The 15,190-nt window shown below is 55.2% G+C and overlaps 1 protein-coding gene across 3 annotated transcripts in view; it reads left to right on the top strand.

The window, feature by feature from the left end:
- The window catches only part of FMNL3 (formin like 3), a 22,287-nt gene extending 7,246 nt beyond the window's left edge, over positions 1 to 15,041 (top strand). The window contains exons 5-26 of one of the 3 annotated variants that reach the window (XM_021715994.1): positions 1,786 to 1,938; positions 3,152 to 3,260; positions 3,436 to 3,512; positions 3,844 to 3,937; positions 5,040 to 5,114; positions 5,710 to 5,820; positions 6,452 to 6,601; positions 7,041 to 7,142; positions 8,149 to 8,428; positions 8,871 to 8,939; positions 9,029 to 9,153; positions 9,431 to 9,633; positions 10,311 to 10,545; positions 10,687 to 10,755; positions 10,874 to 10,954; positions 11,051 to 11,180; positions 11,816 to 11,976; positions 12,294 to 12,395; positions 12,723 to 12,815; positions 13,076 to 13,199; positions 13,314 to 13,429; positions 14,072 to 15,041. In XM_021715994.1, coding sequence (XP_021571669.1) covers positions 1,786 to 1,938; positions 3,152 to 3,260; positions 3,436 to 3,512; positions 3,844 to 3,937; positions 5,040 to 5,114; positions 5,710 to 5,820; positions 6,452 to 6,601; positions 7,041 to 7,142; positions 8,149 to 8,428; positions 8,871 to 8,939; positions 9,029 to 9,153; positions 9,431 to 9,633; positions 10,311 to 10,545; positions 10,687 to 10,755; positions 10,874 to 10,954; positions 11,051 to 11,180; positions 11,816 to 11,976; positions 12,294 to 12,395; positions 12,723 to 12,815; positions 13,076 to 13,199; positions 13,314 to 13,405 — 2,635 coding nt within the window. In that variant the 3' untranslated portion in view covers positions 13,406 to 13,429; positions 14,072 to 15,041. The remainder of the gene's footprint in view (positions 1 to 1,785; positions 1,939 to 3,151; positions 3,261 to 3,435; positions 3,513 to 3,843; positions 3,938 to 5,039; positions 5,115 to 5,709; positions 5,821 to 6,451; positions 6,602 to 7,040; positions 7,143 to 8,148; positions 8,429 to 8,870; positions 8,940 to 9,028; positions 9,154 to 9,430; positions 9,634 to 10,310; positions 10,546 to 10,686; positions 10,756 to 10,873; positions 10,955 to 11,050; positions 11,181 to 11,815; positions 11,977 to 12,293; positions 12,396 to 12,722; positions 12,816 to 13,075; positions 13,200 to 13,313; positions 13,430 to 14,071) is intronic. The other 2 variants (XM_021715995.1, XM_008064916.2) reach the window with 2 other exon arrangements.
- Positions 15,042 to 15,190: the final 149 nt, after the last annotated feature.

The following is a 15,190-nucleotide window of genomic DNA, read 5'->3' on the forward strand; positions in this document are numbered from 1 at the left end:
GAGACCCGCCTGGGCAGCGAGACCTCATCTCTACAATAAACCAAAAAATCAGCCGGGTGTGGTAGTGCATGCCTGTAATTCTGGCTCCTTGGAAGGCTGAGGCGGAAGGATTGCCGGAGCCCAGCAGGTTGAGGCTGTGGTGGCCGGGAGCGGCCACTGCACTCCAGTCTGGGCGACAGAGTGAGACTCCAACTCAAAAAAAAAAAAAAAAAACCACTCTTTTTATAGAAAGAAATGAAAAACATTTGCTGAAGTGATTTTTTTACAAAGTCAGAGCTTTTATAGTAAAAAGATGTAGATCATTTTTCCAAGTAAGTCTATCTCACTTGAAAAGCAAACGTATCCCAGCTGTTCTAAACCAAGACACTGAACCTCAGGATTGTAGTGTCCATGGCAGTGCCTTTGACTCTGTTTTAAAAAGAAAGACTCAAGGGGAGGAGGGTGGAGGAGAGAGAGTGTGTGTTTTCAGAAGGGTTGAGAGGAAAATGGTGAAGCCAAGTAGAGTCTGAGTGAAGGCACTTATTTGTAAACGGCTTGGTGCCAGTACTGGGGAATACAGTGCTATTGTTGATGGAGGGAAGCCACCAGCAAACTATTTTCCTGTTGGGGAGATTCCTCTGATGTCTACGCGAGGACCCCGTTAAACACCTCTTGATCATCAAGACTCTAAAGCCTGCTCCTGCATCCTTTTGGAATATTTTGCCATCTGTGTATATCCCTTCCTATTCTAGAAAGCCTTGGCCTCCATGCCTTTAACCCTGGGGCTGTGCATGTCTAAGCAGGATGCTCCTTGGGGAGAAGAGCCCCTGTAGGAGATGTTCCCTCAGTCCTTAGTGGCCTACGTGGGGGAAGAGGACAAGAAAGAGGAGGGGGGCTGTCTCTCAGAGGGTTGTACCTGAAGTGGGGATATGTGACAAAGAAATCCCTGTGGGTTTGTGATCTTGGCTGTCCTTGCCATGGACACATTCACAAACTGCTGATGGTAGGAGACATCTAGTCCAGAAGCAGGAAGTGACAAACAGAGAAGCCATCTCAACTCCTGCAGGGACTAGGCTGCAGGACCCTGGTCTACAATCTTCACCTGCCATTTCTTCCCCCAGGAAAGCTGAAGCTGAAGGAGCCTCTATACCTGAAAAACCTAGAAGTCTCAAATAGTCAGAACCATAGAGAACTGGGCCATTAGGACTCAGAGCTAAGATAGGGCAGTTGTGCTTCTCCTCAGCATGAAGCGCTGCCCACCCTGGGTTTGCCAGGACTCCTTTTCCCTTCCATTCAGTCTTGCCCAACCCAGAACCAACTGGGCTCCCTCAGTGCACCGAGAGGCCCTTGAACTGCTGCCATTTGCCAACTAGCAAGACCGCAGTTGGCCTATTCCCTACCACTCCCTTCATGAGGCAGGTTCTTCCTGGGGAGCCACGGCTTCTTGGCGATGTCCTGTCTAAGGCTGGGGGTGCCAAAAGACTGCCACTCTCCAGCAGCCCATGGGGAGGCCACTTCTCTTGGTGTTATCTGGCCATGAGGCATGGAGGAACGGGCCTCCATCGGCATCCCGCCTCCGGTTCCCCTCCTGTGCTGCCTGCTCCTGTTCTGCCTCCTCCTGTGCTGGTGGCTCTCCTACCGGGGACCAGGTCTCTGCTGCCCAGTTCTGCTTTCTCTCCTTGTTGCCCTTGCTTCGCATTGCCCTAGAGGCCTGAAGGATGGGGGTGGGCTCACTGGGGGGCTTGGCACTGAATTCCTCCTGTGTATGTGGCTGTATGTGCGCATGTGTGTCCTTTCGTGCTCCAGGTTTGACTTTGAGGGTCTGGAGAGTGGCGATGATGGCGCATTTGACAAGCTCCGGTCCTGGAGCAGGTCCATCGAGGACCTGCAGCCGCCCAGCGCCCTGTCGGCCCCCTTCACCAACAGCCTCGCTCGCTCTGCGCGCCAGTCTGTGCTCCGGTATGTGTGCTCGCTCTGCCCGCCCGCTCCCGCCCTCGCCCAGCTCCAGTTGGCGCGGCGGTGAGTGCTCATTCATCTCCTCCCTCCACTCTTGCTTCCAGGCTCAGCTCTCTTGCCCTTTGCCTGCCAGTCTGTCTCTGGTCTGTCCTCTCTGTCTCCTTGACTCTGCCCAGCAGTCTGTCCTGGGTAAGTACATGTCCTCAGCTGCACCCACCCCACCTGGGGTTCCAGCTCTCCCCCTCCTCACCCCTCTCTGGAGCCCTCCATTCCTCACTCTGCTGCCATTCCTCCCGGACCTCTTGAACAAGGCCCGTCTTCACAGGTCCTTGGTCTTCACTGGCTGATCCAGCTCCTGCCCTTGTCTGTTTCCCTCGAGCTCTTCACTCTGCCCTGCCAGCTGCTCGAAGACCTGCTCCCACCTAACCTGCCCCTCGCTTTCCTTCACTTCTTCCTCTAGGCCTTTTCTCTCCAAGGCTGCAACGTGTTCATTTGTCTGCAATGTCTTAAGGGCCGTACTACCTGGAGGTAGGCGGATGAACTGGATGATTTCTCAGAGCCCTTTCTGCTCTAGGAAGCTTTCCTGTGGGTCCTGTGGCCCTTTCCTCAGTCTCTGTCTCTCTCGTGGCCACATTTTTCTCTTCTTCTCCTCTGGGTTCTGTTCCTTGGACCCTGCTCATCCTTGACCATGCATGAGCAGATACCATATGTGCTTCTTCCTTTTTTCATAAAACATCATTGAGAGGGTGGAGGGGTGGTGCAAAGCCAGACGTAGCCTCCTGGCCCTCCTGAAGCCTTTGGGGATCTGCTCTGCCTTTTCTGGGACATAAAAGTGGGATGAGAGCCAAGATGCTTCTGTCCCATGGATTGTGCAGAACGTACAGCAGCAGGAGTTGGGGGGACAGATGAATGTCCCTCTGGACCCAGCTCAGGGGCCAGGAAAGCCTACATGACTACTGTTGGTATTTTGAAGGATCTTTAAGGTTAGCATGGTTATGAAGCTGGGATCCTGGGTAGTTGCTGAAAAGGTCTGTTCCAGGGAGGTGAAAACCGGCTTACCTCCTGCCTCCTACACACTTGGCTATTGCTACCAGGTGCTCTTTCCCCCTCTTGCTGCTGCTGGGGGGCAGCCTGCTGCTCAGGTGATGGTGAGTACTCCTAGACACTTCACCAACAGCCTCAGGTCACACCTGACTGCCTGGCCCATCTCCCTCAGGTATAGCACTCTCCCTGGGCGCAGGGCCCTGAAGAACTCCCGCCTGGTGAGCCAGAAAGATGATGTCCACGTCTGTATTCTTTGTCTCAGAGCCATCATGAATTACCAGGTAAGGGGTGGCACTAGCCATGGGGTTCTACCTCTTCTGCCTCATCTGCCAAACCAGGAGAGCAAGGAAGGTACCAGCTTGTGAAAGGCACGTTTGCGGGTGGGCCTACAGGCAGATCGGCTAGGCTCTCCCTTCCCCACCATCAAAGTCCTCTCCTCTGTCCTTTCCCTTGCAGTACGGATTCAACCTGGTCATGTCCCACCCCCACGCTGTCAATGAGATTGCACTCAGCCTCAACAACAAGAATCCAAGGTGGGTCCCATCCCTCTCCACTCTGCCAAGGGCTCTGGAGATCTGGGCTCCACATGTCCCTGACAAGAAGTCATATCTGGCCTTGGGATCCCATCAGAACCTTGGTTTGGTCTCCTCACCTCTGCTGGAGAAGTATCCTTGTTTTCCCTCTGGTCCACACAACTAGTGAGGGAGCAAACTTTCCTTCTCCTACCTTCTTTCCCAAACCCGCCTCTCTCCTCACTACTGAGGTGGTCCTCACTCTCCAAAAGGACTCAGCAGTCATGGAAGTGAGCTGTGTGGTCATTAGGATGGGGGGATAGGGTGTTAATCTTCCTTCTTCATTCCTTAGGACCAAAGCCCTTGTCTTGGAGCTCCTAGCAGCCGTGTGTTTGGTGCGGGGAGGTCATGAAATCATCCTTGCTGCCTTCGACAATTTCAAAGAGGTCAGTCTTTGAAATTGTATGTGTGTGTTTGTAGGGGAGAAGGTGGGAAGCCAGGTTGGTAAGCATCATTTAGTAGGTAAGCATCATTTCCTGTGATCTCCACTGATTTCTAACATCCCAGTGAGTACTTGGCAAGTAGCCTACCCCTGACCCCTCACTTTTTAAAATCAGAACATCAGTCTTACTAGATCTTGTGCTGGGAATCTTCCTGATTGGCCAGCTAAGAATACCCTCAGATAGTTGAGGGCTAGAGTCCAGTGGTCCTGATCTGGCCACATCAGAGTCCCCTGAGGAGCTTGTTAAAAGGAGAGATCCCTGTGTCCTACTCCAGAACTCCAGACCCACTGGAGGCCTGGGTATCTACTTGAGGAGACGCTCCAGGTGGGAGTCTGATGCAGTGAACCCACTGGTAAAACCCACAGCAGTGGGGGGAGGAGGTGAGCAAGGATGTTTCCTGGGTTGCGAGCTGTTATTGGTGAGGGGACAAGGTTATGTGGAATTTCCCCGGCCTCTGGGCCTGGCTCTGAAACCCCTATCTGCTTGAGCATAGGATTCCTCGACACCCAACCACAGCTGCTGGTCCCACCCCTTCCTCTTCTTTGGTTGTCTTCCCTAGCATCCATTGTTTAGGCCAGGAAATGGCTCTTCCTTCTTGAAACCCAGAGGCTCAAAGGAGCCTCTAGACCCCTCTCAGAGAGGGCCTTCCTGCATGCTAGCCCCTCCCCTGCGTCCTCACTAGGACCTCAGCCTCCTGCTTGTCCGTGGCCTGCCACCTTCTTCCTTCCTTCCCTCCTTCAGTAACTTGGCAGCATCAGACCCCCATGTTGCTTCTTGGCCTATCCATAGAGGCACCTACTGCCCAGTCAAGGGCACAGGCTTTACTGAGTTCCCTCAGCAAGTTGGTGGGGAACCAGAGACCCAGAGCCAGATTCCAGGTCCCAGGTTTTCTCTTATTGTGTCCAGATGACCCATTTAATAGCTAGAGTTGTGGTTAAACTTGGTCTGAATCAGCCCTTTGCCATGCTATTCCTGGGAGCTAGAGCTCAGGGGCTTGGGATCTGCACAGGGCAGATTCCTTTACAGAGGAAGTTTGCTCGTTCAGGTGTGCAAGGAGCTTCACCGCTTTGAGAAGCTGATGGAGTATTTCCGGAATGAGGACAGCAACATCGACTTCATGGTGAGGAACTGGGCCTGGGTCAGGCACATGCCCAGCAGGGCTGTGTGCTCTTTGAGAATGGGGTCTGGCCAATGGCGCATCCTGATATATCATGAATAAACCCAGAATGATTCTCTGGTCAGTAAATGCTTCTTTACCTGCCCACCCCAGAAAGCTCCTAGAAACTTCAGAACTCTGTCATTTGTGTGTCTCGGATAAACCTCCTTTTCCTTTTCTGTGGATTTTCATCCCTGACTTGAAGCCTTTTTGAGCTGCCTTCCCTTTTCTAAGCTCTCCTGCTAACTTCAGTACCTTTCAGTGCAGGCACTTCAGCTAGTAGGGTTGGCTCAAGACACACTGTTGATAGTCAAAGGAAATCAGAGAGCTGTGTCTTCATTTACATGTTTTTCATGTAATTTACTTATATTTTTACACTGAATATTAAATGTAACATTTTAAAAGTTAAAGTAATCTTCTTTCTCCATAAAGACTTAGCTTTTTTATTCACTTATTGTGCTTATCCACCTGATGATATTCTAACAACCACCTGTCTTCCCTATCGCTTGGCTCTCCTCTGCCTCCCTGTCTCTGCCTCTCTGGGCTGCTGCTTCCCCAGGTGGCCTGCATGCAGTTCATCAACATTGTGGTGCACTCGGTGGAGGACATGAACTTCCGGGTCCACCTGCAGTATGAGTTTACCAAGCTGGGGCTGGAGGAGTTCCTGCAGGTGAGCTGGTAGGGGTCTTGGTAAGGTGAGGTGCTTTGGAGTAGAGGACCAGCTTGGCCATGTCACAAAGGGTTTTGTTTTTGTTTCTACAAGTACATAGTCCTTGAGGCTCCTGGAACCCTGCTTGTCTTCTGTGGCCTGGGACTCAGGACCTCCCACAGACAACTCCCAAGTCAGGCAGCTCCACTGGGCGAGAATCTGACACAGCCAGCAGCTGGAACTCCTGGGTTTTACACACTAGGAAGTGGCAGTAAAGGGTGATGAGGACTAAGCTTTGCTTTTTAAAATTCTGACAAGGTCTTATTCTTTCACCCGGGCTGGAGTGCAGTGGTGTAATCATAGCTCACTGCAGCCTTGAACTCCTGGGCTTAAGGGATCCTCCTGCCTCAGCCTCCTGAGTAGCTACAGGTGTGTGCCACCATACCTGGCTAGTTTTTAAGTTTTTTGTAGAGATGGGATCGCTGTATTGCCTAGGCTGGTCTCAAACTCCTGGCATCAAACAATCCTCCCACCAAAGTGCTGAAATCAGGCATGAGCCACTGTGGCCAGTCAAAACTAAGTTTTTCTCAGGAGGCCTCCCCTGATCTTACACCTGCTCCCCCACCTACTACTGTCTCCTGCTCTTCCCCAGAAGTCAAGGCACACAGAGAGCGAGAAGCTGCAGGTGCAGATCCAGGCATACCTGGACAACGTGTTTGACGTTGGGGGTTTGTTGGAGGATGCTGAGACCAAGAATGTAGCCCTGGAGAAGGTGGAGGAACTGGAGGAGCACGTGTCACATGTAGGTAGCCCTCCTTTGCCCACCAGAGCTGCTATTGAGAGTAGGGGAAGAAGGGGATGTCTGAGATCCAGGAATCCTGAGCTGACCCATTTGCCTCCAGATTGACTACCTGGGAGGCTTTAGAACCCACTTGGGCTTTCTAGAGCATACTCTGACTTGAGCCACTGAGTTATCACTGACTGGAATACATATTGATCTCCAGGGCATGGGATGGCTGCAGGCTTGAGAAAGTCAGAATGTGGCCATTTGCCTCGTGTCTGCAGCTGTGTCACATGATGTCAGGCCCTGGGCCCATGGGAGGGAGGTAGGGGTGTCCCCGACCAAGCGGCCTTTGGGGCCCTGCATGGGGTGGCCGGGCTGGGGTCCTGACTGGGGTGCAGCCCGTGCTTAGGACCCAGGCTTAAGGGCCAGCCCCGAAACTGTCCTTTTTGTCCTGCAGCTCACAGAGAAGCTTCTGGACCTGGAGAATGAGAACATGATGCGGGTGGCAGAGCTGGAGAAGCAGCTGCTACAGCGGGAGAAGGAGCTAGAGAGCATCAAGGTTCAAGTGCTCTGGGGAATGCAGTCCCTGACCGAGCCTGGGCTGTGGGACTTTACGGTCTTGTTTTTCCTTCCCAAGTCATGTCAAGTCCATTAGGATTCAGATCCTGGCTCACTCTTGAGGCACTCAGATGAGGGTGGGCTGATGACTTCCCCATTTTTAGTTGGAGAGAGAAGCTGAAGCCAGAGTGGGCCAGACACACATGGAAGAGAGTGGGAGTAGACAGGGCACCCGCAGGCACCTCTGGAGCCCCAGGCTGGGCCTCCTCCTACTAGCCCACCCCACTGACTTCCCTCCCCTCTACCTCCGCATCCTCCCCTGGGCATGCTTCATGAGTGGGTCAGAGTGGCCCAGGTACTCTGCTAACACATCCACCTGGTGTCCTAAATGAGGAGGGCAGGGCTCCCCTTATTTCAGTCTCTTCTGTCTCTTCATCTAACTATTTTAAGTTATCAAGTCATGCCCCAGCCCACAGTGTCTTCTAGAAGAAAACAATTTATACTGGTTCTGTGGCTCTCCATACATATCTGCCCAGTCCCTGTTAAGCGCTGTATTAGAAGCTGTGGAGGGTACAGAGATGGCTAAGACAGGGTCTTGTCCATAGGGGGCTTTCCGTTGAGCAACTGCACAAGGTCACTTGAAATTAAAGCAAAACAAGGCCCGAAGGGCTGTGGAGACAGCAACTCTGTCAAACTGGTGGTGAATCAAGGAGAGTTTCAGAGAGCAGCCTTCTCTTTGGGCCTTGAGGGCCCCTGCAGTGAGAACAGGCTGGGGCAGAAAGGACACTTCTGGGTGCCAGCAGGGTCAGGTCACTTCTGCTTGCCTCTCTTGATCTACTGCGTTCCAGCTTCCCTGCACCCCCGCCTGGATTTCTGCCACTCTGAGCCTTTGAGCACATTCACAGAGACCCTAGTTGACAGACCCTAGGGTAGGAATTCTTACTCCTAGGGGCAGTGACTCCTGTACCTTCTGCTTACCCTCCCCATTGGTGTCGTCTGCCCGTTAGGAGACATACGAGAACACGAACCACCAGGTGCACACCCTGCGGAGGCTCATTAAGGAGAAGGAGGAGGCCTTCCAGCGCCGATGCCGCTTGGAGCCAAGTGCCCGGGGCCTGGAGTCTGTGGGCACTGAGGCCCTGGCTAGAGTAGGCCCTGCAGAGCTGGGTGAGGGTGTGCTACCCTCAGACCTGGACCCTCTGGCTCCAGTCCCACCCCCCGAGGAGGTCCTGCCTCTGCCTCCACCGCCAGCACCTCCCTTGCCCCCGCCACCTCCCCCGTTACCAGGTAACTAGGGCCCTGGGAGCTGGCAGGGGCAGCCTCACTGTGGGGACAAATTCATAGTCAGCAAGGTCTTCCTCAGGGAGATCTGGGAACATGGCGTATTCGAGGGCTGGAAGTATATAAAATCAGGGTGAGAGAGGGCTGAGGGAGGGCTAGAAGCTTAAGTTTCTGGCAGAGGGATGCCTGAGGGCAGATGTGGTCCTGTTTGAGGGACCTAAAGATGCTGCTTCTAATTCCTTTAAGGAGCGGCTTAGGCTACAGCAGGAGAAACTGGGACAGGGCCTGGCAAGAACTGTCAGAGTTAGGCTTCCTGGGAGCAGCTCAAGCGGGGATCATGCAGTCTCCTTTCCTGAGGGTTCTTAAGGACAGGTGGGTGGGCAGAGGGGAGGGCAGTCTGTGAAGTCTCTTGACCCCTGGGTCCCTGTGCCATTTATTCTTCCCCCAGACAAGTGTCCCCCAGCCCCGCCTCTCCCCGGCACTGCCCCCTCAGTGGTGTTGACAGTGGGCCTGTCAGGTGAGTGTCCCCAGGGCTCTGGGCAGGGCTGGTGGGTCCAAGGGAGTGTGTCCTTAGCCCCTGCCTCACCGATCCTCCTTCCAAACTAGCCATTCGAATTAAGAAACCTATCAAGACCAAGTTCCGGCTGCCTGTCTTCAACTGGACAGCGCTGAAACCCAACCAGATCAGTGGCACTGTCTTCAGCGAACTTGATGATGAAAAGATCTTAGAGGTAACAGGGCCTGGGCCCCGAGGGGTGGGGTCTGGGGCCCAGGTTGCCCTTTGAGCAGATCTCTCTCAGTCAGGGTGGGTCCAGGGTCAGCTCCACGAACCCTTGTATACTCTTGCGTGTATATATTTCTAGTTATGTCTTCGCTGTGTCTGTATACGTGAAACACTGCAGAGTGACTGAACTCTGGACCAGTGCTGGCCAGTACTGGGTGGGCTGCCAGGGGGTTCTCCAGCACTGTTATGCCACAGCATTTTTCCTGCTCATCTGTTTCTGCCAGGACCTGGACCTGGATAAGTTTGAAGAATTATTCAAGACGAAAGCCCAGGGCCCTGCCCTTGACCTCATCTGCTCTAAGAGCAAGACAGCACAGAAGGCTGCCAGCAAGGTGACCCTGTTGGAAGCCAATCGTGCCAAGAACCTGGCCATCACCCTGCGCAAGGCTGGTCGGTCGGCTGAGGAGATCTGCAGGGCCATCCACATGTGAGGCTCCCACTGACCTGGCCCTGGTCCCCAGCCAGTTGGCAGTCTAGTTCTCCACTCAGGAGCCCAGCTTTCCTTAGATTCCAGGGCTTCTGACAAGACTCCCACAATGCCTCAGTCATCCCCTGGCTTGACCAGAACTTACTGCACCCATGTTGGAGACTCAGCCCAGGTCCTCACCCAAGAAACCCCAGTCTAGTGGGAACAGTGCAATAACATTGAGTGGTACCACCAGGATGCAGACGTACAGGCCGCTCTGAGAGGGTAGGGAGGGCCACGTGGCTGAGCTTGGTGATCAGGGAAGGCTTTGCACTATCTCAGCCGGGACCTGAAGGAAGTGTATTAGTCCAGTTCAGGGCCTGGAGAGAGAAGCATGGCGCCTTGTGTACTGAAAATGAAATCCCTACAGGGAGGGGCGCAGAAGAGAGGGTAGAGAGCTGGGCAGAAGTCTTACAGACTGGACCTCAGCCACGCCCAGGACTTCACTAGGTGCAGAGGGAAGACATGGAAGGACTTTTAAACAGGAGCATGGGATGTTTCCCCAAGGTCGTTGCTGGTGCTGTGACAGATGAGGCGATGGGTCCCCCACCCTGGGCCTCTGGGAGCTGGAGAGTAAAAGGAACGGGGGGCAGCACGGGCAGATGTGAGATCTGAAGTGGTCCCTCCCTTCCACACAGGTTTGACCTGCAGACACTACCTGTGGACTTCGTGGAGTGCCTGATGCGCTTCCTGCCCACAGAGGCTGAGGTGAAGCTGCTGCGGCAGTACGAGCGGGAGCGGCAGCCCCTGGAGGAGCTGGCAGCCGAGGACCGCTTCATGCTGCTCTTCAGCAAGGTGGAACGGCTGACCCAGCGAATGGCGGGCATGGCCTTCCTGGGCAACTTCCAGGACAACCTGCAGATGCTCACACCGGTATGGCCCCACTTAACTTGGGGTCCTCGACAACTGCCCCACTGGTCACTGGTCCCCTCCCCTGCCCTGTCAGTCCTTCAAGCCCCTTCCTGGCTCCTCTAGCCAACCTGGGGTCACTCAAGTGTTCATCTTGCCTTCCAGCAACTCAATGCCATCATTGCAGCCTCTGCCTCTGTCAAGTCCTCGCAGAAGTTGAAGCAGATGTTGGAGGTGGGAGAGGCTGGGAGTGGGGGTGCCCAGGTCCCAGGAGGGGGCCTGGGGCTATATGGAGAGGAAGAAGGAGCCCTAGGCTTGGGCCTGACCTGCCTCACATGCCTCTTTTGGACAGATCATACTTGCACTGGGGAACTACATGAACAGCAGCAAGCGGGGAGCCGTGTATGGCTTCAAGCTTCAGAGCCTGGACCTGGTAAGGCGGTGGGGGCAACATGGGCCAGGAAGCCTGGGGGTGGCAGCTGTGGAGCCAGGGTGCTTAGCTCTCTTGTATTGCCCTACCCTTTCCCAGCTGCTGGACACCAAGTCCACTGACCGGAAGATGACACTGCTGCATTTCATCGCCTTGACAGTGAAGGAGAAGTACCCAGACCTGGCTAACTTTTGGCATGAGCTGCATTTTGTGGAAAAGGCTGCAGCAGGTGAGGGGAGCCCAGCTGGGTGGGCCTGCCCTTAAGTCCAGCCCAAGACAATCTCAGGAAGCTATGAGGAGAGAGAACACTTGGGTTCACTTGTTTCTGGCTTTTGTTATCATCTTTCTGACCACTTCAAAGCTTTCCGCTGGAGCCATGAGCAGGGGCCACTTCAGGGGGAGCCTTCCTCCAGGAATCAGGCCTGCCCAGCCCTTTCCAGCTAGGTGCAGTGAGAGCGGGAACATGAGGGTGGCACTGGCTCTTTACCCCCTCATGCTGGCGCCGGAGACTGTTTCTCTGATGTGTGTGAAGTGCCTGGAAAAACCATAAGGCCCTCAACAGTCATATGGTAGCTGTTTTTTCTGCCCCACCCATGTGCACAGGGGCAGGCCCAAGGCAGCTTCATCCTGGAGACAGCAGGCTCTGTAGCTTGCCTTCCTTTGCTGCCTTGCTCTTTGGGGCCATGAGCTCACAGCCTTGTGCTTTTCCTGGCCCCTGTGAGAGTGCAGCTAGCTTCGTGTGCGCTTCTCCACATCCATACGGGTGGGAGAACCCGAGTGAGCCATGCCGAGGGGGAAGGTCAGCTTGCCATAGCCCTGGGTCAAGAGGTGGGTGGGCCTCAGCCAGGCCTCTGGTGACCACAGTGTCCCTGGAGAATGTACTGCTAGACGTGAAGGAACTGGGACGGGGCATGGAACTGATCCGGCGGGAATGCAGCATACATGACAACAGCGTCCTTCGGAGCTTCCTCAGCGCCAACGAGAGCAAACTGGACAAGCTCCAGCGCGACGCCAAGACAGCTGAGGCAAGCCTGGGGTACAGGCTGGCGGGGCACCCAGGCCACAGTGCCAGGCCCCTCTGGGTGGGCCTCCTGCTGGTTCTTCAGCAAGCCCTGTCCCTGGTTGTGATGGGGAGAGGGCTTTGGGGGCAGAGGCAGCTGCCTCTGGAAACATGCAGTCATGGTTTTAGATCCCAGGTCCTCTCCAGTTCACGGGGGGCTCGGGTGGATGGTTTCCTTCCCTTTGGCCCTGGACTCAGCTTTCTGCGGGCCTCCTGTCCCTGGTGTGGGAGCTGGGCCTCTCCTTCCCGCCAGGCTGACCCCTCCTGCCCACCCCTTCCCAGGAGGCCTACAACGCAGTTGTCCGCTACTTTGGCGAAAGTCCCAAGACCACACCACCTTCTGTGTTCTTCCCAGTGTTTGTTCGATTCATTCGTTCTTACAAGGTAAGCCGAAGAGGGCTTTGAAAGAGTTTGGCTGAGAGAAAAGATGTTGAGAGAGATAAGCCCAGGCTTCAAGTCAGGGCCTTTTCCAACTCCTGGAGAGGGAGTCCTGGAGAGGGAGCCATGGACGCTGGCCTCTTAGTGTGAACTGGTGGGCAGGGTGGGGGCCCAGGCCCTTCCTGTCATTGTTTGGGGCAGGAAGTGCCCCTCCAGAGGGTGGCTACCTGGGGTCAGCTGGTCCCACTGCCACCCACTCTCCACCCTCAGCGTCAGCCCCACCCCTCATAGCCTGTGTGAGCCTCGCCCACACCCACCTTCCATGGTTCTTAGGAAGCAGAACAAGAAAACGAAGCCCGCAAGAAGCAGGAGGAGGTGATGCGGGAGAAGCAGCTGGCACAGGAAGCCAAGAGACTGGACGCCAAGGTAGGTGGGGCCCAGAGGTGGGCCCTGGCAGAAGACAGGGCAAAGGACTAGGGCCAGGCAGCAGAGAGCTAGAGGTGAATGATGAGCAGACGGATCCCCAGAGGCCTGAGGGCTAGGCCCTGAGGTGTGAAGGGAGGGGCTTTGGGAAGGGATGCCTAGCAATACAGTCAGGCATGTCCTCAGACCGCATCTTGCGGCAGGAACCAGTTCCATGTTAGTTGACGGATGACTTCCTTCCCCCTCCAAATTCTTGGCCCTAGACCCCATCCCAGCGGAACAAGTGGCAACAGCAGGAGCTAATTGCAGAGCTGAGGCGACGCCAGGCCAAGGAACACAGGCCTGTTTACGAGGGGAAGGATGGTACCATCGAGGACATCATCACAGGTAGAGCCTGGCCACTGGACCCAGCTCCCAGAGTTCAGCCTAGCCCCTTTGGGTCCTCCTGCCCTACCCCACACCCATGAGGCCTGACCACTGTGTCTCTTTCCTGGGCCACAGTGCTGAAGAGTGTCCCTTTCACGGCCCGTACTGCCAAGCGGGGCTCACGCTTCTTCTGTGATGCAGCCCACCATGATGAGTCAAACTGTTAACCCTCGAGCTGGGGCCCCTGACAGGTACCGGGCACCAAAGCTGCCCCCTTTGCATGCCCACCTTCCAGGACTCCAGCTGGAGCCCACAGGCACCTCCTCCCCTGCATGACTTGCAGCCTTCCAGCTGGGGACACGTACTTCTTGCATGCCCGTGCTGAGAAGCGTGGCCTGTCCCCTGCATGTACCCTTAGGGAAGTGGTCTCTCCCACTAATGCTGTCCTGGCTTCTACTAAGACCCAAGGGGTAGGGAGTCGCCATGCCAGGGTGGAGAACTGTGTCAGAGCTGAGGCAGGTCCAGACCTGGGCCCGGGAGATCCTTTGTCCTAGGGTTCCCTCCTTGTAAGGCTCTGGTAGGAGCTTCTGCCCAGGGGCAATCAGATGTCCCTTATCTGTTTCCTGACATCTAGTCCACCTGGAGTTTCTTTCCAGCCCCTGGCTCTTGTTGAGTCTACCTTGTCTCTGCTGACTGCCCAGTGGCCCCTAGTTACCCCACCTGAGCCTCTGAATAGGTAGAGCCCCAGTAGTCTCCCTGACTGCCCCTCAAGCCTCTCTCCAAGTTCTTCCCTCGTCTGCCTCATGGCTGGCTTCTCCCTGAGGGGCTGCTCCTGGAGGTGCTATCCTGGCTAAGCCTCCCTTCCTGTTCACTGGCCTCTGTCTTCCCCACAGGCCTTCACCACCAGCCCATTGTTGTTCGCCACCAAGCCAGGAGTACTGTACCACCCAGTGCCCCTCCTCGGGCTCCAGGTCCCCACTGAGACCCTCTTGGAAGCAGACGCACTTCAACCCTCCAAGTCCTACAAGTGCAACCAGTGGGCCTGGAGCCTTGGATTCTGCCAGAACCCAGCAGAAGGCTATGCTGCTCTCCCAACCGTGTCCACCCCAGCTCCCAAGGCTGGATCTTGCCTGTGCCACTGTGGGCATGAGGACTACAGGGGCCTGGCACACCCCTGGTGCCCCCAATACTGCACTTTGCCCCCCAAGGTCTTTGACTGCATTTCCTGAAGGGTAACCAAGGGTCAGCTTGGGGCTGGGAAAAACCATGTTCCGCTTTAGCCTATCCAGGGGCACCGAGGCCCCTCTCCTACCAGAGCTCAGAGGGATTGAAAGGAGAGCACAACTATCCCTTCTTTTTCTTCCTTCCTTTTTGCAGGGTCATGGTCAGCTCTGATCTAGAAGTGTCCAGGCTTAGGAAGCCCTGGGACCCTGCCAGTCTCAGATCATCTCTTAGCAGAAGCAAGTTCCTCCCAAACCTGGGCCCTGCCCAGCTGTGCCCTAGTAGTGATAAGGGTAGGGGAGAGAGCCAGGCTCACTGCCTTTATTCCTCGCCCACTTCATCCTAGGCTGATGCTGTCCCTGCTGAGGTGGGCAGAAGAGCAGAGGTTTTCTCTGCACCAGCCTTCTCTGCAGACAGCCGGAGAAGGGTGTGCCAACATCCACACCTTCCCTTAGCTAGGAATTTTTGGCAGGAGGCAGGGAATATGGTAGCGTTAACTGTTTGCTCAGCTCCCTGCTAGTTTCTCCTCGGCCCCTGGAAGGGAATGTGGGGCCCACTTCTTTTTGTACATGTACCACCTCTCTTCCCTCTTGTACATAAAACCCCAGACCTTCCCTCTCTCAACAAAGGCTTGAAGCACCAGGCTTTGTCTCCTCTTTCTGAGCTTGGGGCTAGGGTGGCTCAACCTGACCTGAGCCATGGGGACAGAAAGGAAATCTGGGGGGAGCTGCATCTGTTTCAGCGGAGAGGAGCTCAGGAACCTGGGGGAGGAGAACCAGGCTGGGTGGGCT

Source organism: Carlito syrichta, unplaced genomic scaffold (assembly GCF_000164805.1).
Source record: "Carlito syrichta isolate Samal-C Ts95f unplaced genomic scaffold, Tarsius_syrichta-2.0.1 Scaffold308104, whole genome shotgun sequence".
In the NCBI taxonomy this organism is placed as follows: domain Eukaryota; kingdom Metazoa; phylum Chordata; class Mammalia; order Primates; family Tarsiidae; genus Carlito; species Carlito syrichta.